The sequence below is a fragment of the Tursiops truncatus genome, chromosome 20 (assembly GCF_011762595.2).
Source record: "Tursiops truncatus isolate mTurTru1 chromosome 20, mTurTru1.mat.Y, whole genome shotgun sequence".
Taxonomy (NCBI): domain Eukaryota; kingdom Metazoa; phylum Chordata; class Mammalia; order Artiodactyla; family Delphinidae; genus Tursiops; species Tursiops truncatus.
This window is the reverse complement of record NC_047053.1, coordinates 32,479,435-32,502,714: the sequence shown is the minus strand read 5'-3', so window position 1 is coordinate 32,502,714 and position 23,280 is coordinate 32,479,435. Positions and strand designations below refer to the sequence as shown.

The 23,280-nt window shown below is 37.7% G+C and overlaps 1 protein-coding gene across 3 annotated transcripts; it reads left to right on the top strand.

Moving 5' to 3' along the window:
- Positions 1-326: 326 nt before the first annotated feature.
- DDX52 (DExD-box helicase 52) lies at positions 327-23,264 on the top strand. 3 transcript variants are annotated; one of them, XM_019945474.3, is made up of 15 exons: positions 327-481; positions 1,548-1,746; positions 6,063-6,190; positions 7,174-7,359; positions 9,083-9,226; positions 9,908-10,019; positions 10,844-10,916; positions 11,412-11,615; positions 13,806-13,896; positions 16,252-16,374; positions 16,508-16,658; positions 16,828-16,903; positions 19,055-19,126; positions 19,710-19,802; positions 21,014-22,627. In XM_019945474.3, the coding sequence occupies exons 1-15, from the start codon at positions 395-397 to the stop codon at positions 21,147-21,149; spliced, it is 1,875 nt and encodes a 624-aa protein (XP_019801033.1). In that variant the 5' UTR covers positions 327-394; the 3' UTR covers positions 21,150-22,627. The 3 variants fall into 3 exon arrangements, with proteins under 3 accessions (XP_019801033.1, XP_019801035.1, XP_019801034.1); XM_019945476.3 differs by lacking the exon at positions 21,014-22,627 and adding an exon at positions 22,705-23,264 and having other exon boundaries at positions 328-481; XM_019945475.3 differs by lacking the exon at positions 21,014-22,627 and adding an exon at positions 22,669-23,264 and having other exon boundaries at positions 328-481.
- The last annotated feature ends 16 nt before the right edge of the window (positions 23,265-23,280 follow it).

The window sequence follows — 23,280 nt, the reverse complement described above, 5'->3', positions numbered from 1 at the left end:
TGAACCTAACTAACCTACCTAAAAGTGGCTCCTCTCCCTTTCTCTATCAATTACACTGTTTTGTTTCATAGCACTTTTTCAGGAATTATTCTGCTTATTTATTTGTTAACATCTTCCATCCCCACTAAAATATGTTTCCCGAGGTGAGATTCCTGGGGTGTTGTTTACCAAACTATCCCTAAAAGTGTAGAACAGTGCCCGGCTTAAGAGGATCTTGATAAATACTTTTTTAAAGAACAAATAAAAAACGACGCACTGTAAGACGATAAAAACTCCCAGACTCTCACTGCCGCCAAGCTCCGCCCCCCGGAGCCACTTCCGCCCAAGGTCTAGCCTTCCGGGAGGGGAGTCCTCTGCGCAGGCGCTGTGGGACCGCGGAGTTTTCTGGGAAAAGATGGATGCTCACGATCTGTTTCGCCGGCTCGGCGCGGGGGCCAAATTCGACGTGAGACGCTTCTCGGCGGACGCTGCCCGATTCAAGGTACTGTGTGCAAGGTGTCAGAAGCCTGAGTAACTGAGAAGGGGCAGGTGCCGGAGAAGGAACTGGCTGCTGGGGGAGCCGGCACTCGGAGACCCCGTGGCCTGGCTGTGGGGCATTTTCCCTCCCTTGGCGTTCAGCTTACTGCAGCCTTCTGAATGAACTCTTTTTCCCATCATTCTGTAGACTTTGTTGGGTCTAGCAAGGAAACGTTTCCTCCCGGCCTCCTTTCTGAGTTTATTCAAAGCACAGTTAGAATCCTACTTTCAGGAGTTATCTTTTTTCCGAAACCGATGGAAAGGAATTTGAAAAATCCCAAACGGAGAGAACAGATGATTTCACTGTAGTCTCTCCAGGTTTGTCTTGGCATGCGTATGCCTTTAGTGGGCATGTTTTTTTTTTTATTCCCGCAACTCCATGGCGTGTTAAGTAACCAATGAGAAGAGCGATTTAGAAATGGGAGATCTTACATAGGGAATTAGTGAGTGATAAATCGGGAGTAGTTAGGGCCCAATTGTGGAAAATCTTGAATATCAAGATTTCTTGGTATTGGGACTAGGGACATGTGTGTGTGTGTGCAACACGTGTGTTTCTTCTTTCTCTGTCTGACGGCATAGCGTAGTTGTTAAGAGTTTGAACTCTGGAACCAGATTATTTAGGTAAAATCCTGGGTCGGCCAGTTACTAGTTTTGAGACCTTGGTCAAGTTACTTAACCTCTTAATCCCTCGATTTTCTCATCTGTAATATTGCTATTTACCTCGTTAGGGTTGTTGAAGGAAGAAGGAATTTAATATATCTAAACATGCTTAGAAATCTGCCTGACAGCATGTGTTATGCTTATAAGTGTTAGTTGCTATTATGACTATTATTATTACTTTTATAAGGTCAGAAAAGGTATCGTCTTGGATTCCATTTGCCCAAACACACACTTGTCAGCTCAAACAAATATTTGGTGAAAGATAAAAAAGATGGGGAGTCATTGTACCCACAGCCTTACTGCCAACACTGCTAGGGTGAAAACAGTGCCAGTCTGTCTATAGATTTCATTTGAAATTTTCTGGGTTTTAGATAGGAAAAAGGAAATATGACTTTGATTCTTCGGAGGTGCTACAGGGACTGGACTTTTTTGGAAACAAGAAGTCTGTCCCAGGTGAGAGTGAATCATCAAGAACACATCAGGAACTACAAGATGAAGAGAAAAATGAGGAGAGCCTAACTGAAAGGAAGAGGGAGCAGAACAAGAAAAAGAGGAAGAAGATGACTTCAGGTTAGTGCTTGATGTGTTTTCTTTTCTTTTTTCTTTTTTCAATTACAGAAATTATGCAAGCTTATGATTACACCTCAGACAGTATACAGCTATTTGTCAGTTGATGGCATTCAGGTTGTTTCCAGGTATTTGTGATTACGAATATTGCTACAATAAGATACCTGTACATATATCTTTTTGTACAGGTGCTGTATTTCTGTAATTAGCATCCTAAATGTGAATTCACTATGTGAAAGGATATGCACACTTCTTTCTTTGAACAGATACAAAATGACTTCCCACAGCCATGTCAATGCTGGATACTGTTGGTCTTAACATTTTAGCCAATCTCATGAGTGAAACTATTTTTTAATTTGTATTTTTTTTTAATTTATTTATTTTTGGCTGCATTGAATCTTTGTTGCTGAGCGCAGGCTTTCTCTAGTTGCGGCGAGCAGGGGCTACTCTTCATTGCAGTGCGTAAGCTACTCATTGGGTAACTTTTCTTGTTGCAGAGCACGGGCTCTAGGCTCGCCGGCCTCAGTAGTTGTGGCTCGCAGGCTCAGTAGTTGTGGTGCATGGGCTTAGTTGCTCCACAGCATGTGGGATCTTCCCAGACCAGGGCTCAAACCTGTGTCCCCTGCATTGGCAGGCGGATTCTTAACCACTGTGCCACCAGGGAAGCCCCTGTATTTTCTTGATAACTGGTGAGGTTGAACATCTTTTCATAGGCTTTGTTGGATATTTACATTTCAAGTTTTGTGACTTGTTTGTTTTTACACCTTGCCTGTTTTTCACAAGGTTTTTTTCTGTACTCAAAAATAGGAGTATTTACCTTTTTTCTTTGTCTGTTACATCTATTAAGTTTCCTAGCCATTTTACCCTTTTTTATTTTTTTTTTATTATTTTTTTTGCGGTACGCGGGCCTCTCACTGTTGTGGCCTCTCCCTTTGCGGAGCACAGGCTCCGGACGCGCAGGCTCAGCAGCCATGGCTCAGCGGCCATGGCTTACGGGCCCAGCCGCTCCGCGGCACGTGGGATCTTCCCAGACCAGACTGGGGCACGAACCCGCGTCCCCTGCTTCGGCAGGCGGACTCTCAACCACTGCGCCACCAGGGAAGCCCCATTTTACCTTTTTAATAAACTAAATACTTACACATGGTTTTAAAAAGTTATACAATGGTGAAAAGTAAATTTTCTTTCCACTGTTTTGTCTCTAGTCCCCTATTTCTCCAGAGGCAACCACTGTTAATCAATTTCTTAGGTATTTTCCTAGAGATATTCTATTCACATGTATTTATACCTCGCTTAAAAAACGTGAATGATAGTGTACTCTGTATGCTGTTCTGTTCTGAACCTTCCCTACCCCTACTCCTTTTACAAAAAACAATATATCTTGGAGATTGTTTGGAATGAGTAGGAAGTACATTGCCTTGTTCATTTTAATATAGCATAGTATCCCATTGTCCATTCCATAAGTGATTTAACAAGTTCCTATGTGATGGACTTTTAGTTTGTTTCCTCACTTTTACTGTTACAGCGTTGCAATAAATGTTTTACTTTGTGTGTATGTGCGGGTATATCTGTCTGATAAATTCTTAGAAGTGGAATTTCATAGTTAACAAGTCATGTTACTTTCCTGGCTACAAGGAAGTTTAATAAAGCCTTCCACCGAGATGAATTGAAAAAAGACCTGACACAAGCTTAGGTTGCCCTGTTTTTCTGGGCAGCCAGAAACACACAGATATGTCCTATAACCATTTAGCAACAAGTGTGGATAGACATATATATAGTTTTAATTGGAAAATTCAAGATCTTGTGGATGAATAATGATTCAGGTCTATTAATGCCAACTGTCTCATAAAAGGGAGCAAAATTTTATTTTTTTAAAAAGTCTTTCCAAAAAAAGAAGTCATTCCAATTGGTGATGCCCACCAGCCATGTACGAGAGTTTCCTTTTTATATTAATTTGCCTCCTCACGTACTGTTGCACCGTTTTACTGTTAACATTGTTCATCTGTTTCTTCTTAATTTGTTAGGCCTTATATATATTAAGGAAGTTAGCTCTATTCTAGCATACTATGTATACAGATATGTTTTCTAGTTTGTCACTTATCGTCTTTATTTATTTATTTGTTGCCATTTTATGCGTTAAATTTATCTTTTCCTTTATGGTTTTTTGGGTTTGTTTTTACATTCTAAGCATTAAGCTTATTTTTCAAAAATTCTCCCATGTTTTCTTATTTGTAGTTTCATTTTGTTATATTGAAATCTTTGACCCTCTGGGATTTTATTTGGTATAAGGAATGAATGCGGGACTAATTAATTTTTTTCCAGATGGCTAGCTAATTGTCCTAATACATTGATATTACATCTTCTCCCTGTTGGATTTAAATACAACTTTTATTGTAACTTATCTCCCATATATATTTGGGTCTTCCGACTCTATTCTATTTCATTGATTTCTAATTCTGTATTCCTACACCAGTACCAGCTTGTGTTAATTAACGTGGCCTTACTTTATAAATTCCAGTAGAGTGGTATGGCATACTCTTTTTATTGATTGGGCAACTGGATATTTTCTCCCTAAAGTGATCTATAGAGTCAGTGCAAACCCAGTTAAAACTCTAGTAGACTTTTCTGGTAGAAATTGAAAAGGAGTTTTTAAAAAATAAACATGCAGTTACCATGTGACCCACCTATTCCACTCCTAGAATTTACCCAAGAGAAAGGAAAACATGTGTCCTCACAAAGACTTGTACACAGGTGTTCATAGTGGCTTTATATGTAACAGCCAAAAACTGGAAATGACCCAAATGTCCTTCAGTAAGCGGAGGATAGACAAATTGTATATCCATACAATGGAATACTACTTGTAAATAAAAAGTTAAAATTATTGATACATGCTCCAACATGGATGAATCTCAAAATAACTATCCTGAGTGAAAGAAACCAGACTAAATTTATTAAATACTATATGATTCCATTTATATAAAATTCCAGGAAAAAAAAAAGCTAATTAGTCAACAGTGACAGAAAACAGGGGACTTCCCTGGTGGTCCAGTGGTTAAGACTCTGCTCTTCCACTGCAGGGAGCACAGGTTCAATCCCTGGTCAGGGAACTAAGATTGCACATGCTGTGCGGCACAGCCAAAAAAAGAAAGAAAGAATACAGGTTATTACCTAGGGATGGACTGATGCATTGTAAGGGGCCACAAGGAAATTTTGGGAAGTGATAGAAATAGTCTTAAATGTGGTGGTGGTTTAACAGGTGCATACATAATGTCAAAATGCCTCAAGTTGTATACTTTAAATATATGCGGTTTATTGTGTTGGTTGTACATCGGTGAAGTTGAAAAAATTTAAAAGAAATTCCAGAAGTAGTCTTTGCTCATTACTCTTCTTAGAATTTTTTAGGTATTCGTACATATTTATTTTCCCATATAAACTTTAAAGTCAGCTATTCCAGTTACCAAAACAATCCTATCATTACTTTTCATTGAGGTAGTGTTATTTACAGATTTAGTGAGAATTGCTCTCTTTATAATATTGAGTAGTCCTTAAGTATTGTGTTGTGTTTATTGCTATTATAAGTGAAATCTTTTCTTGCATCGTATTTATTTTCTAGCTGGTTGTGGATATAGAAAAGCTGGCTGCCTCATTGACATCTCTTATTGTTTAAATAGTTTTTGAATTAATCCCTCATTGTTTTCAAGTGTACATTTAGGTACATATTACAAAGCTGAAATAACTAAAAAGAAGAAAAAGGAAAGAGTGAGCTTCAGAGCTCTGATTTTACCAACACACAACTTGCTTCTCCTTCCCCAATTTTTTTTTTTAATTAATTAATTTTTATCTTTGGCTGCCTTGGGTCTTTGTTGCTGTGCGGGCTTTTCTCTAGTTGCGGCAAGCAGGGGCTACTCTTCGTTGCAGTTCGTGGGCTTCTCATTGGGTAGCTCCTCTTGTTGCAGAGCACAGGCTCTAGGCGCGCGGGCTTCAGTAGTTGTGGCACTCAGGCTCAGTAGCTGTGGCTCATGGGCTCTAGAGCACAGGCTCAGTAGTTGTGGTGCATGGACTTAGTTGCTCCGCGGCACATGGGATCTTCCCGGACCGGGGCACGAACCCGTGTCCCCTGCATTGGCAGGCAGACTCTCAACCACTGTGCCACCAGGGAAGCCCTCCTTTCCCAATTTTTATACCTCCTATTACTTTCTTTCATCTAGTTGCAACCACTCGTACTTTTTCTTTTGTTTAGTGTGAAGGTAAGGTATGGCCTGTGTGTGCCACCTAAGAATGCTGCACTTAAAATCTTTTAATTTTTTAAAAATATATTTTAGAAATTACGTCTCAAGAAGTTTCTACTATACAGTGGATATCATCTGTGGAAGCAAAGATTGAAGATAAAAAAGTTAAAAGAGAAAATAAACTAACTTCAGGAAAGTTGGAGCAGCTCAGAAAAGAAAAGGTTAGAAAAATGGCTTCACCCAATTGTGTTTCTGGCCTAATGACTTTTTCGCTATCCTTGAGTTATTCTGGTGGTAAAAGCGAGTATGGTTTTGTTTAGAAGATTACTTACATTAGATTAGATTTTACTTTAATGGAAACTTAAAGCAAAGTAGTGTTTGTGCTGTGGCTGAAATTTTTAAAGTTTAAAATTCTTGAAAGTATCTTGAAATTTTGAAACTTAGGTCCAAATTGATGATGTGTTTAGAATTAAATTTTTAAAATTTCTTATTCCCTTTTGATAAACATGAAATTGGCCCCCTTTCTCCTTTATGTTAAGCTCACACTGGTTTAGAAGGATTTCCTCCGACAGGGATTTGAGAGTTAGAATTCTTAAGAAACCTATTTTATGACTTGGGACTAGGAGGAGTAGAATTCAGAAGAAACAACAAATATGCCGTTGTCGTGTTTGCTGCTCTCCTGCTGTATTGCAGATGGAGAGTATTGTTCGGCTCAGTTAGTAATCCCGAATCTAGAATTTGGCTGTCTGGATCAGAGAATGGGAAAACAAAAAAATCAGCATCACTTGATTCTGCTTTTGGCACTCAGTCTTAATAAGTAGAGTTTAGGGTAATCATTAAAAAGCATTGGCACTTGTCTGCTAAGTGCCACATGAAGACAATAGATTGATTCAGTGCCTGCCTTCTAGAAGTTTATATAAGATTGTGACTGTGACAGTAGCACATTAATGTGAATAACACATTATTCATGACATTGACATTAATATGAGGAAAGTGTGGATAGATAGGTTTCATTGTTATGAAGGTCTTCCTTCTATGAAAGGGCACGAATTATACCTAATATCTGTATCTTGTAGGGATTGGAATTTAACCAGAAAGTTTCATATGTTACTAAAGCTTATCCCAGAAACCGTTACTGTTGCTTTACAACATCTGACACGGTATTTGACCACATTCATGGCGACTCCTTTATTTCACTTTTCAGATAAACTTCTTCCGGAATAAACATAAAATTCATGTCCAAGGAACTGATCTTCCTGACCCAATTGCTACATTTCAGCAACTTGACCAGGAATTTAAAATCAATTCTCGACTGCTTCAGAACATTCTAGATGCAGGCTTCCAGATACCTACGCCAATCCAAATGCAAGCCATTCCAGTTATGCTGCATGTGAGTATGAAGGCCTGTAAGTGAGGATGCGTGCATGTGTATGTGTGTGTGTGTTCATTCTCTTTCCTCTGTCTTTGAAATGTTCCTTTCTGCCTTATCTCCCCTTGTTGAAATCCTACCCTTGATTTCAAGGTCCGTCTCTAATACCTGTGCCTCCGTAAGATTTGTCTTGATCACTACTGCTAGATGTGATCTTTTTCCTTTACCAACACTGTTTCCCCTACCACCCAGTTCTCCATGTGTTTTCTTTTTCTTGCAACATTTGTCTTACACTTTACTATGGATTTGCATTAATTATATTCATCTCTTCCATTTAACTAAGAGTGTTAATCTTCTGAGGATAGGGACTATGTTCTGTTTTTTCATCCATGATTTAGTTTGTAATATTCAAGAACTATTTCAGAAATACAGAATTCTTGTATATAACCTGACTTTGTTTTTATCCCAGTACTTTTTATTATTGAAGTCTATTTAAGTACCAAAAAAATGCATAGATTTTAAGTGCACAGTTCATTGAGTTTCAACAGTGCATACCCTATGTAACCATCAACTCAGTGAAGATGTGTAGCATTTCTGTCACTCCAGCCAGTTCTCTCATACCCCTTCCATTCAGTCCTCCCCTGACCCCCGCCCAGAGGTAAGCACTTTTCTGGTTTCTATTGCCATGTTTTAGTTTTTCCTCTTATAGAATCATGTAAGTGGAATCATTCATTATTTACTCTTTTTGGTTTCTTTCACTCTAATACAGTTTTTGAGATTCCTCCATGTTGCATATATCAGTAGTTTGTTACTGAGTAGTATTCTGTTGTATGAATATACCATAATTTGTTTATGTGTTGTTGATAGAGGTATGAGTTAACTTAGACTTTTGGAAATTAAGTTTTTCTGAGGTTTCTTTTTGTAGTGGTGAGAGCTGACTTTTTTCCCCAACATAACCAAGATGGCCTTCAGTTCTAGTAGCCAAAGGATATGAGTTCCCTCTCTCCTCATCCATACTAACCCTTTTCATTTTCTTTGGGAACTGAAATAAGAATATATTTGAATGATGTTGTTGACTGACATTATAGTAAATTTGCTTTTAGTTTTCATTTAAGGTTGTTTCTGTAGTGACCTTAACTTAAAGCTTTAAAAATCACAGTGACAAAAAAAAAAAAAAATCACAGGCTCCGGATGCACAGGCTCAGCGGCCATGGCTCACAGGCCCAGCCGCTCCGCGGCATGTAGGATCTTCCCGGACCGGGGCACGAACCCATGTCCCCTGCGTCCGCAGGCGGACTCTCAACCACTGCACCACCAGGGAGGCCCTCACCACTTTTTATTTCTTACTTTTAGCCATTCTGTTATTTATTAAAACCTTCTTTAAGGATGGAGCAATGCAGATATCAGGTCAAAAAGTTGGTTTTGTAATTTTGCTTTGATAAAGAGGTTTAGGGGAAAGAAAAATTGAAATAATGGAAATAAGGTTGTGAATCATCTTTGGGTTTTAGTTATCTACTTTCTTTACCCAGTTCAAATGAACTTTAGTAATAATGCTCAGAAACTCTATTGGGGCGGTTGTAGCAGGGGTGGGTAGAAAAGCAAATATCAGAGAAGTTAGAAGAGTGATGGAAATGTGAGTGTTTGGATTTATTATGTATAATTTTGTTATTTTTATGGCTGGTAGCATTATTTGACTGGGCTCTGAAAAATGTATGTACTCTTACTTAATATACTCTGTTTTTAGGGTCGAGAACTTCTGGCTTCTGCTCCTACTGGATCTGGAAAGACTTTGGCTTTTAGCATTCCTATTTTAATGCACCTGAAACAACCCACAAACAAAGGCTTCAGAGCCCTGATTATATCACCAACACGAGAACTTGCCAGCCAGGTATGACTGGTACTTTCTGAAGAGGTTGTGTTTGTGTTTGTCAGTCATCTTTCTTATTTGAGGGTAATAGAAAGGTCCAAAAGAGTAAGGCCCGTGTCTTTCTCATGGTCACATATTCTGTTCAAAGCACACTTCTCTGTGTCTTACTGCATGTGGGCCAGTCTTTTAAGTCTTTTCAGTTTTATAAAATATGTTGTTCTTAACATTTATACTTTGGTATATGCTCTAAGATCCTTGAAGTTGGAAGGCTACTATCATATATAGTTCCCCTCTAAAACTTTTTTTCCTCACCTAGAAAAATGAAACCTCATCTCAGTTTTTGAGAAAGTAAAACTATACAATGATCCACTCTACCCTCCCAATGTGCTTAATATAAAATACATGCTAAGTATGAAATAGTTTTGTAACAGTACTGTATTCTACAAACAATATGTAACAGAATGGAAGAGTTTTGGTTTTATCTCTTGGAACTAGTTTACTAGACCGGAAGAAACTACTGAATCTTACTTAGTATTGACGTTCCAAAATGCTGAGATTCCAGGTTAATCTACAGATTATTATGGGCTTAATTTCAAGTATTCATGAGTTGATACTAGATTTATTTTGTTAATAATGAAAAAGAGACTATACATCTTATCCAAGTATTTTAGCAGCTAATGTTTTTATCATTTTCTGTTTCAGATTCACCGAGAGTTAGTAAAAATATCTGAGGGAACAGGATTCAGGATACACATGATCCACAAAGCAGCAGTTGCAGCCAAGAAATTTGGACCTAAATCATCTAAGAAGTTTGGTAAGGGGCTTCGTGCTTGAGATGTAAGGGAGTTAGAAATTACAAGTATCCTAATTGCTACCTAGAAGTTCTTCAAGTGTAGTTAGTTGGATTTTTAGAAAAGCTGAAAGAGATCTCCTCCTCACCCCCACCCAGTAGATATATAAATATATACCAGTGGTTCTCAACCAGAGGTGATTCTGCCCTTCACCCCCACCTCACCCTCTATCCCAGGGATACTTGGCAATATCTGGAGACATTTTAAGTCATCACAACTGGGGAGAGGTGCTACTAGTATAGGGACAGAAGCCAGGGATGCTGTTAAACATCCTACAACACACAGGTCAGCCTCCTACAACAAGGAGCTGTCTGAACCAAAATGCCAGTAGTGCTGAGGTTGAGAATCCCTGCTTATTCTATTGATTGTTAATCTGCCATGGAAATATTCTGCAGATAAGATTGATTTACATCCCTACTCTTAGATCAGCCAGAGAATCTGTTTTACTTGTCTTTTATCTTTAGCTTCTGAGTAAAGTTGCATTTAAGGAAAGTATTTTCCTGAAAAACAAACAAATGTTTGTTAAGCAAATTGGTGGATTATAGTATTCTTGCCTCTTAGAAGCTGAGAAAGTAGATCAGATAAAAGGAGAGTAAGGATATAGTAGTTTGTGCTATGATGGATTTAAAAAATATGTATATTAGCTTATTGTGTTGTTGGTGGTGTAGTGCATATAACCACTTCTCCCCACCTGAGGTTATTAACGGAAATTCAGGAGACTTAATCCCCTAATTCAAGAGGGATGAATGTTGTTTTTGCAATTTGTACCATTTATTTTTCCTTACAGATATTCTTGTGACTACTCCAAATCGACTAATCTATTTATTAAAGCAAGATCCTCCGGGAATAGACTTAACAAGGTACATTACTTTAATAATGTCTTTTATGTGTGTTTTTCATTAAATTGATTATATTTTGTCCTCAGTTACTTGTATTATTGCTCTTTGGAGCTTGCTATGTTGATGCTGAGAAAAATGGTTTTCATTAAACTCATAGAAAAGTAACTATCCTGGTCTGGAAGAAAGTTAACAGATTCCGATAAGCAGTTAGTACAGAATTCGCCTAGAAATTTTCACATCTTTCAGCAATGGTGATGGCGTTCATAAGGTTTATCTGAGCTTCTGTCATTGCCAGTGGAACCTCATATCTTTGGGGCTAATGGAATAGGTACATTAATTTATATTTATTTTGTTTTTACCTTTTTCTTGCTTATTTTTCTTATACTTTTTCTGGTATGATATGTAGATCTGAGAAGCATCATTGTGGTTGGACTTCTTCATTTGTTCCCACAGGTAGTGAAGCATCTTGGATCTTTCAGTTCAATACCCACAAGTTTTTTTTTTGTTATTTCTTAGTGTTGAATGGCTGGTAGTAGATGAATCAGATAAACTGTTTGAAGATGGCAAAACTGGGTTCAGAGACCAGCTGGCTTCCATTTTCTTGGCCTGCACATCCCACAAGGTCAAAAGAGCTATGTTCAGTGCAACTTTTGCCTATGATGTTGAGCAGTGGTGCAGACTCAACTTGGATAATATCATTACTGTTTCTATTGGAGCAAGGTAATTGTTCTTCCACATTATCCCACTCATTTTTTAAAAAAACACAAGTCATTATTTTAGACTAAAAGAGATAGGTTGTGTGGGTTAAGATTGATAAAAAGAGTTTGACTGAAAGAAATATATTCTTTAAAGTCAAGATTGATTAAGCATTTTCTATTTTAGAATAATCCAAAGGGAGATTCTCATATTGTCATATTAATATTCCTATCCTCATGCGTTTAGTTGGTTTTTCCAATCCACAAAGTATGACATGAGCTCTGTGGCCACCCAAAGGATTTAATCTCGTTGATGGCTTAACAAAGTAGGGCCACAGAGAAGGAAGCTGATGTTACTGAGCCACTTGATTTATAATTGCTTTTTAAAAATATTTTGGGGAGCATTTATGCTAAATGATAGAGAAAAGTCTTATGAAATTATGATATTGCCACTTGATATACTATAATGCAACGCATGAAATGGTCAGAGTGAAGATTGTAGCTATATGAAAAGGTGCCTGTAGTACCATGTTAAGTAAAACAGAAGCCAAATGAAACAGTAAAGAATATCCTGTCTACTTTCAACATAAAACTCCTGTGTATAAAAAGAAAAATAGAACAGATTAACCATAAACATAATTATAAAGGCAGATAACAGAATGGAAAAAGTATTTATACATGGTATAGAGTGTTAATAAAGCCTAAAGATACCTCACCCCAACTGTTTGTCAATAAATAAACCTTTGCTAACCATTAAGAAAAAAATTTAGGCATCTGTAACAACCCCCTTTAAAACGTTCTCATTTTACCCAATAATTTTACTTTTAGAAAGATTCTGTAAGTAATTAGACACATGAAAATTTATGACTAGAACACAGCAAAATGTCGAAGTTTATTCTAAAATGGTAGAATTGTGGGTAATTTTATTGTTTATGTCTTTATTTTTTTTAATTTTCTTGAGATAACATTTTTATAATCATAACAAAACATTCAAAGACCTAAATAGACATTTCTCCAAAGACATCCAAATGGCCAGTAGGCACATGAAAAGATGCTCAACGTCACTAATTATTAGAGAAATGCAAATCAAAAGTACAATGAGGTATCACCTCACACCAGTCAGAATGGCCATCATCAAAAAGTCTACAAAGAATAAATGCTAGAGAAACTAACACAACATTGTAAATCAACTATACTCCAATAAAAATTAAAAAAAGAAAAAAGAATAAATGCTGGAGAGGGTGTGGAGAAAGGGAACCCTCTTACATTGTTGGTGGGAATGTAAATTGGTGCAGCCACTATGGAAAATAGTATGGAGGTTCCTTAAAAAACTAAAAATAGAGTTACCATATGATCCAGCAATCTCAACTCCTGGGCATATATCCTGAGAAAACTATAATTCGAAAAGATACATGCACCCCAGTGTTCATAGCAGCACTATTTACAATAGCCAAGACATGGAAGCAACCTAAATGTCCATTGAGAGATGATGGGTAAAGAAGATGTGGTGTACACACACACACACACTTAAACACACACACACAGAGTAATATTATTCAGTCATAAAAAAGAATGAAATAATGCCATACAGCAACATGGATGGGCCCAGAGATTATCATACTAAGTGAAGTAAGTCAGACAGAGAAAGACAAATATCATATGATATCACTTATATGTGGAATCTAAAAAATGATACAAATGAACTTATTTACAATGCAGAAACAGGCTTACAGACATAGAAAACAAAGTTACAGTTACCAAAGGGAAAAGGCAGAGGTGGGGATAAATTAGGAGTTTGGGATTAGCAGATACAAACTACTGTATATAAAATAGATAAACAACAAGGTCCTACTGTATAGCACATGGAACTATATTCAGTATCTTGTAATAAACTATAATGGAAAAGAATCTGAAAAATAATATATATACACACACACACACACATATATATACACACATAACTGAATCACTTTGCCATACACCTGAAACTAATATAACATTGTAAATCAACTATACTTGGATTAAAAAGAATGAATAAAATATTTAAAAATAACAACTTTGTCTTTAAGTTAAAATATAAATAATTCAGTACTTATATTGACAGTGGAAAAGGTCATTCTGTTGGAGTTGTGTGTAAATTTTTTCATTTATTTAGAATTCAAGGGGGGAAACAAAAATTGGCTCTTGCAAACTACAAGGGATGTTTTCTTCTTAGGAATTCTGCAGTAGAGACCGTAGAACAAGAGCTTCTCTTCGTTGGGTCTGAGACTGGAAAACTTCTGGCCATGAGAGAACTTGTTAAAAAGGTATATTTGGACTACATTCGTGAGTTTTGTTAATGTTCACCAAGCCTTGTATTACTAGGTGTAATATTACTAGCAATTACTTGTATGACTAGCCTTGGAAGACGGATTTATTATGAGCACTTAACTTCCTGGCAGACGCTTGATTGGGGCTCTGCTGGGTCTCCTGCCTCCTGCTGGCAGTCTTGGGGGTCTCTCTGTCCCAGCTTCTCCCTGCCCACACCCTAACTCCCATCCAGAACTGGCTGCAGGGCCCCCAGCTCTCCTCCCTGTCCCCAGGTAGGGTGATCAGTGCTGTGGCCTGGGTCGCTGAGCTGTGTGCTATTGAGGGGGTCCTGCCACAGGATTCCTGGGTGGGCCCCCCTCCGTGCCCTGGCTGTTTCCATATTTAAGCTGAAATAAAAGGTTTTAGAAACTTAAAAAAAAAAAAAAAAGGGAGGTTGAGTGCTATTCCTGCGTCATATTTAGTAATCCAGTGGTAAATCAGTAAGAAGCACATTGGAGCAACTCTTGTCTCGAAGGGGAGAGGCTCTCCTCTCAGAATATATTAAGATTTCTGTTCCCAGCTCGGGGTAGGCCAGGGAAAGACCTACCTGCTGCCCTGAATGCCTCCTTTTTCCACACCAGCACGCTGCGGGTTCTGTTCCAGACCACCACAGTAAGGCCAATGTCACAATAAAGTGAGTCACAGGAATTTTCTGGTTTCCCAGTGTATAGATAAGTTATGTTTACACTATATTGTAGTCCATTAAGTGTGCAATAGCATATGTCTAAAAAACAATGTACATACCTTAACTTAAAAATACTTTATTGCTGAAAATGCTAACCAACACCTGAGCCTTCACTGAGTCATAGCAGAAACATTAAAGATCACTCACTGATCATAGATCACAACAGCAAATATAATGAAGAAGTTTGAAATATTGTGAGAATTACCAAAATGTGATACAGAGACGTGAAGTGAGCAAATGCTGTTGGAAAAATATGGTGCTGAACATTGAGTCGCCACAAACCTTCAATTCGTAAAAAACACAATATCTGCAAAGTGCAATTAAACAAAGTATGCCTGTATATATCTGCCCCTGAATCTCCCCCCATCACTCTCCTGGTTTCTTAGAGAACTGGGGCATTAATGAATAGGACACTAGAGTGGGGTTTTTTGTTTTATTAATGAGTTAATAGAAATATAGTACTTACAATAGTGCTTGGCACATAATAAATGCTATTATGTGCATGTTTTACTAATGTTCTTAAGGATATCATTTGGCAGTAGGAAATTTAAGGTTTTCACAGATACTCAAATGGAATTATACACCAGAGATTTTTAGCCATGTATAAACTTCAGGAGTTCTGTGAACCTTCTGAAATTATATGTAACATTTTGTGTGAATGTGTGGTTGCCTGTTAGAAAGCTTCATAGCTTTTTTTCATTAGATTCTGAAAGGGTGCGTGGACCAAAATAATAAGGTTAAGCCCTAATGCTGACAGTCAAAAATATAGAAAGCTGGTTTGAGAGAGAGGTGGGGTTTGATGATATTAATGTAAAAAATAAAAATCATTTGCTTAGGGCTGCTGGTTGATAACTGAGATTTTATGGAACTTGATAAGATAAAGATTATATTGAGAGAACTGAGAACCAAGGACTAAGCTTTGGGGAATACCCACAGTTAGGATAAATAACAGATTAAAATGACAGTTATTGGGGCTTCCCTGGTGGTACAGTGATTGAGAATCCGCCTGCCAGTGCAGGGGACACGGGTTCGAGCCCTGGTCCAGGAAGATCCCACATGCCGTGGAGCAGCTAAGCCTGTGCACCACAACTACTGAGCCTGCGCTCTAGAGCCCGTGAGCCACAACTGCTGAAGCCCATGCACCTGTAGCCCGTGCTCTGCAACAGGAGAAGCCACCACAATGAGACCACACACCACAATGAAGAGTAGCCCCTGCTCACCGCAACTAGAGAAAACCCACACGCAACAACGAAGACCCAATGCAGCCAAAAATAAATGAAATAAATAAATTTATTTTTAAAAAAATGACAGCTATTACATTTTAAGAAGAAACAAAAATGTTCTGAAGCACAGAAGCAATCAGATGATTATTTCAAAGAGTGGGCATCCATTGCTGTAGAAAGATGAAGGGGAATTAATTAGACAAGATTATTGGAATTAGATGGAGAGCCTGTACTCCACAACAAGAGAAAGAACCACACTGTAGAGAATGGATGGTGAGGAAGACAGAGGCAGGCTTGGACCTCTGGTCTAAGAAATTTGTCAATTTCTAAATTAAAATGAACTAAAATCATATGAAATACTGCAGTTATATTCTTGATTATGGATTATGTATGCTTTCTTTTAGGGTTTCAATCCACCTGTTCTTGTTTTTGTTCAGTCCATTGAAAGGGCTAAAGAACTTTTTCATGAGCTCATATATGAAGGTATTAATGTGGATGTTATTCATGCAGACAGAACTCAGCAACAGGTAAAGTCAAATGCATACTTTCAAAGCAATAAAGAACAACTAAATTTTTTTTAATTGGCAGTAAATTTATGAAGTACTTGTTTTCCATTCCTAGAGTGGTACTAAAACATTTAATATATGTTCTGTTAACCAGAGAGATAACACAGTCCATAGCTTCAGAGCAGGAAAAATCTGGGTTCTTATTTGTACAGCCTTGCTAGCCAGAGGGATCGATTTTAAAGGTGTGAACCTGGTCATCAACTATGACTTTCCAACCAGCTCAGTGGAATATATCCACAGGATAGGTGAGTCGTGTGCCCCACCCCTCTACTCACCTCTCTTAGCACCACTACCAGTCCCTTCAGCATGCTCAAGTTTTTAGTGCTGTGAAAATCCAGTGATTTGTATATGTGATTCTTGAAGGTCCCATTCCTCCCAAAAGTAGGTTTTTTTTAATGGTCTGGTTTCTCTTAGGTCGAACTGGAAGAGCCGGGCATAAAGGAAAAGCTGTTACATTTTTCACTGAAGATGATAAACCATTATTAAGAAGGTAAATTAGGAGAAAAAATTTAGCATTAAGTTGGCAAAATTGATTCATTATTCTCATACACAGTTAACGGATAATTACAAAATGGCTGTGTCCCAAATTCTGTTATGGTATTAGTCAAACAAACCTTAGCCATGAAAAAAAGAAAAATGATCAAAGGGCCTCGTTTTTGCCCTTCCATTGTTAGATTTTGGAAATATTCACAATGGAATATTCATTAAGTTTCAGACCCACGGGCTTTCTTGGTGGCACAGTGGTTAAGAATCCGCCTACCAATGCAGGGGACACGGGGTCGAGCCCTGGTCCAGGAAGATGCCGCGGAGCAACTAAGCCCGTGGGCCACAACTACTGAGCCTGCGCTTTAGAGCCTGCGAGCCACAACTACTGAGCCCATGTGCCAGAACTACTGAAGCCTGTGCACCTAGAGCTTGTACTCCACAAGAGAAGCCACCTTAATGAGAGGCCTGTGCACAACGAAGAGTAGCCCGCACTCGTTGCAACTAAAAAGAGCCCGCGCATAGTAACAAAGACCCAATGCAGGCAAAAGTTAATTAATTAAAAAAAAAAAGTTTCAGACTCACAGAATTCTCCCAATAGCCTTCACTTGATATTACTCAAAATGTAATATTAAGGTTTTGGATTAATTGTTTAAAGTTAACCCCTGAGTCTCTTATAGCCCCGTCAAAATGATCTCTTAGCATGGGTGTATTCTTCCCATTACTCTTAGGGGCAGCTGGAGTTTTATGTTTAGTCCCAGGATCACCTGTCATAGAGGAAAAACTGTTTTAGTAACACACTCTAATATTCAGTTGTAGCCCCTTGAAGCCTGGGTAACCTATGATAGATACACTTTTAGAATCTTAATTTAGCCCATCGTCATAGATTTTAATATAGAAGCTGAGTTTCCTACATTTGGGCTGCCTACAGAAATTTTAGGCTGATGATAATTGGCAACAGTTCATATTTCTAACAAATGAAGTTGAGTTGTGGATGTAGGCAGTTTGTACTTTATTCTGTTTATCAGTTTTGGCGAAGATTTTGCTTCGTGCCTTCTGAGCCTTGGCTCTGTCAGCCTTGATTTTGCTGTGATCAGATTTTCACATGTGATGTGTAGGGGAGTACATTCCAATAGCCTAGATTCACCTGAGTTCTCAGCAACTCCAAGCATGTGCATCTGATGACCCCCATATCAGTACAACTGTGTACCTCAGTTTTCCATCTGGGAAATGGGGATAATGATAGTATTTACTACAAAGGGTTGTAAGGATTGAATAAGTTACTACAGTAAGTCCCCTACATACAAACAAGTTCCGTTCCGAGAGTGTGTTCGTTAAGTCCAGTTTGTTCATAAGTCCAACAAAGTTAGCCTAGGTACCCAGCTGACACAACCGGCTATATAGTACGTACTGTAATAGGTTTATAATAGTTTTCACACAAATAATACATAATAAATCCCAAAATAAAACATTTTTAATCTTACAGTACAGTACCTTGAAAAGTACAGTAGTACAGTACAACAGCTGGTGCTTCTTAGCAGTACCAGCTACGTCACCACTGCTTTTATGCTTGCTTCCGGACACCCTGGGCTTGAAACAAAGATACTGTGCTACTGTACTCTATACAGTACTGTACAGTAAAGTACACAAAAGCACAACCACTTGTAGAGGATGTATGCATATGACAGTGTACGCCAGACATGTGAACTAATTTACCTGATTGGGCATGCGAATGCATGTTTACATCTTTGAAAGTTCAAAACTTGAAGGTTCATTTGTAGGGGACTTACTGTATACATGAGAAGCTTGAGACCATGTCAAGCTTTATCATTTAATAAATTTAAGTATGACTCTGACTTCAGTCAGTGTCTCATCCAATACTGGGCTTAGTAGCTTTTTAGGGCTTGTTAAATATTGAGTAGAAACAGATGCTATCTAAAATTTTCATCAAGACATTGATTTCAGTCCAGCAGACCGTTCTCTCAGTAATCCAATATGACTGTATCTGGTAATAATTGGTAATAATTTATCAGAACACTTTACTGGATTACTTTTTTGTTTGTGTAGTTTTAATTCCTCTTGTATTGTGCAGAGGGTTTATGTACATAAACATCAGTTTGACAAGATACAAATTTACGTTTATGGGTACCTTTTTCAGTGTTGCCAATGTTATCCAGCAGGCCGGATGTCCTGTCCCAGAATACATAAAAGGTTTCCAGAAACTACTAAGGTACAATCTTGAATTTACCTGGAGCTTCTCTCTCTCTCTCGCTCTCTCTCTCTTTACATATATATTCTTGATTTCACACTCTTATACATTATAGTTCTAATAATAGTACTATTTTTAGAACATTTTAAGATTAAAATTTTTCCTTTTAAATATGTGTGAATACTGTCTGTTCTTTCCCTGCCAGTTTTTCATCCTTGAAATTTTAAGTATTCAGATTTTTAAAGTATTATTCAACATGAGTGAAATATGCTGAGATTTTGTTCTAATTCATAAAACTGATAAAAAGCAGTTAATTGGCCAAAATCAAACTCTAATGTTTGTTAGCACAAGATATAAGAGTGACACACGACATATTTTAATCATAATCAGTGCCTTTTAAAAAATTGGTTGAATTTATCATCCCTTTGGGTTACCTCTCTAGATGCTGTTAGGTAACCTAGTATATTAAAGTGGATACAGTGGTGTCACTGTAAATCTGTAAGTGGATGAAGGAAACGAATTTTGTGAACCAAAGAACCAAAACTAGTTTTAGCTCTTTTAAATTAAGTTGCAGTTAATTCAGTTCTTTCTTTGTAACTTTCAGTAAACAAAAGAAAAAGATGATTAAGAAGCCTTTGGAAAGGGAGAGCATTAGTACAACTCCAAAATATTTCTTAGAAAAAGCTAAGGATAAACGGTAAGTATATGGTAAAAGTTACTGTTTGATTCTGGCATATTCTTATAACGTAAGCATTATTTTTCCTTAGGATAGATTTTTAGAAGTAGAATTTGATAGGTCTACAGTCCATTATAGAAGGTAATAAAAGTAATATATCTTAGGTTGCCTGTGATTTGGAAACTTGGATAATTCAATCTTGGAATTTTTCTTTATCTGTATATTAATGATCTGTATTTCTCCATCTTTGAAAATATGATTTCAATTCACTATGAATTAGAATTGCACTGTCCACCATCTCCACACAGCCTGTATCTGGGCACACTACTGAGGCCAGTAGTTAGGACTGCTGACTCACATTGATGGAGTCTTCCTTCAAGCTCCATATTCTGGGCAGGATTTCAGTAGGATCTTGGGCTTATGCTGAAGCACATTGTAACACCTCTGAACAGTATGACTTGAGTAAATTTGTAGTCATTTAGCTGAAGTTTTGAGGATTTTAAGGTATAGGTTTTTTTTTTTTTTTAGCATACACACAGGACTACCTTTTTTGCCTGTTACTGCCAGGAAACTACATGATTTCATAGGGGATTTCACAGTACTATTCTTTCCACTATTTAAGGAAAAATGACACTCTTCAAATTCTATTAGTACCAATTAATATATAACATATATAAAATGTAGGCATTTACCAAGTTCTACTGTTCACCTTCAGTCTTACTACATATATAATATGTAGTGAGGTGTATGAATGGATGTAAAATGAGACAACCCCTTTCCTGAAGTTAGGGAAAGGAGATTAATATACATGAGAAAAGTTAGATAATAATTTTTAAATAAAACAGAAGTTTAGAGAAGGGAAAAAAATCATTATGGATTGGTGTAGTTACAGAAAGTTTCAAGGAAGTAGAATTATGTTCAAGGATGGGTAAAATTTAGGCATGTAGAAGGAACAAGGTGAACCCAGGCGAGAAAACCTGCACTTTCCTTCTGAGTGAAAGAGTCTGCCTGGCATTTTGTATTGGTTGTGGGAAATAATGTTCAGCCCCAGTACATAGACTGTACAGAGTGTCCCAAAGGGTTCGGTGGTTTTAAGCTTTAATAACTTGGGAAGAATAAATGTTACAACCTTATAAAACTACATCATTTGAAAGATTATTTTAATTTAACTGGTACTTATTCAGTTTTGTGCGTTCTTAATACATTTTTATTTTTATTCTTTGTGGCAACAGTTCCTGGGTGACAGACCAGTGGATTGGTAGAGAAGGTTGCCCTGCTTGGTCACCTTATCTGTCTCATAAGACTTTTTCTTGTGGTGGGCTGCTGCAGAATTGTTGCATACACATCAGAACCTCATTCTTTGGGTGATCTCAAAGCTAGGATTGGAAATGCAGTCCTTTCAGGCACTGAGCCGCAGCTGATAAAAGTTTTTACAAAGGTCGAAAATTGTCTAGAGCATAAGATCATGGCTGTGTTGAACTGTAAAAATAAAATCAATATTTTAAATAATGACAGTTTAATTGCTGATTTTTGTAAGTTTGTAGCTTTTAATGATCTGAGGTTATTAAAACTTAAAGCTGCACTAAGACTTTGAGGACACTTGTTACAAACCTTGTCACTAGCCCCCTGCTTAAGATGCTTTGGTTCTGTCTCTATTTTCTTTACATTTAAAGGCCATACTTCTTAACATAGCATACAAACAAGATCTGATCTAGCTTACCTTTCCACTGTAGATGTTGCTTTAATGATCCTACCCACACCTGTGGCCTCAGCTCTATGCTGATAAATCTTAAGTCCATATCTTCAAGCCCAGCTTCCCAACTGAGCTATAAACCTGAAGCCTGTTGCCTAATGGGTGTCACTTCAGGCGCTGCAAACTCAAACTGGTATAGTAGGGCGTAGGGGAGATTGGATTTGGAGCCAGAATAACTGGCTCTAATAACACCTTTTCCTGTGTGACTTTGCACAAGTCACTTCACCTCTCTAAGCCTCTTTCCCCCTATATATAATGGAAATGGTTATATAAATAATACCAACTCTGCCACTCAGAGTTGGTGGAGGATTAAATGAACTGATATACATCTAAGAACTTTGCATTACTGTACTGTAGTATGTGAATATTGATTATTTTCTCAAAACTTTTTTTCCTTTTCCTGTGTTAACAGTTAGTTGATGGCATTCACCATTCACCAAAGTCTAAAATCAGACTGTCATGTCTAAAATTTTTACCAGTGTCATGTCTAATATTTATTACCAGTGTGTGATGATCAGCAAGTTACTTAACCACTCTACCTCATTTTCCACATCTGTAAAATGAGGATAATAATAGAATCTTCTTCGTAAGTTAGGAAGACTATCTGAGTTGATACATATAAACGACTTATAAACAGTATCTGGCATTTAATCAATGTGAACTCTTCTTATTAATTCAGGATCAGAATCTGTCTTTTATACCATGTTGTAGTGTAGTTTACTGTGGTGTTTCTGTCTCACTTAACCTGGATGTGGTTTTCTAAAGGGCAAAGACACATCTTTGTGTTCCTAGTGCCTTGTATACTTGATTATACAGGAGGTTTCAGTAAATGTTTATTAAACTGGTAGAGTTTTGGAAAGTACATATATCTAAAATTTCTAGGGCTTCCCTGGTGGCGCAGTTGTTGGGAGTCCGCCTGCCGATGCAGGGGACGCGGGTTCGTGCCCTGGTGTGGGAGGATCCCACATGCCGCGGAGCGGCTGGGCCCGTGAGCCATGGCCGCTGAGCCTGCGCGTCTGGAGCCTGTGCTCCGCAATGGGAGAGGCCACAACAGTGAGAGGCCCGCATACAGCCAAAAAAAAAAAACAACAACAAAAAAAAATTTCTAATTCAACTTTCCTTTCATTGTCACAGGAAAAAGGTCACTGGTCTTTCCTTTCATTGTCACAGGAAAAAGGTCACTGGTCAGAACAGCAAGAAGAAAGTAACTCCTGAGGACAAAAGTTAAAAACAGACTTCTAAAAAGACTATATCACAAATGTGATTTTATGATTCCAGCATGAATGTTGTTTTCATGGAATACATTGTCTTATAATCACCTGTACCAAACATTTGAAATCAACTACAAGAACATGGGACTAGTGAAAAATGATCCTAAACTATCAGTGCATCATGTCAAGTTTCAATTCATAGGTGATTTTTTAAATGATTATATAATGGAAAAAACATTCATTGACATTCATGTGGTTTGAATCCAGAGCGATGCTTCTTACAGAAGAACAAAAGTTTATGCTAAAAATAACAACACCCAAATGTGGTGAACTGGATTTTTCCCTTCAAGTGTGGAAGAGCGTGTCGTGTATGCTGTGGAGAGGCGTTTGGAACCACATTGCGAAGTAAAGTCTTGAGGTTGAATGCCCCTTCCCACCCACTTTTTTTTTTTTTTTTTTTTTGGATGGACAAGAAGCAGCACGGGCTGTCTACCAAGAATAAACCTACTGCTCTCTTTATTTCACTGTTTCTTGA

What these genes read in the sequence shown, in the direction of transcription:
- DDX52 (XM_019945474.3), top strand. Translation starts at nt 395, where the DNA reads ATGGATGCTCACGATCTGTTTCGCCGGCTCGGCGCGGGGGCCAAATTC. An exon ending in CGGACGCTGCCCGATTCAAG is followed by an intron (nt 482 to 1,547) that starts GTACTGTGTGCA and finishes TCTGGGTTTTAG; the next exon opens with ATAGGAAAAAGGAAATATGA. An exon ending in GAAAAAGCTAAGGATAAACG is followed by an intron (nt 19,803 to 21,013) that starts GTAAGTATATGG and finishes TTGTGGCAACAG; the next exon opens with TTCCTGGGTGACAGACCAGT.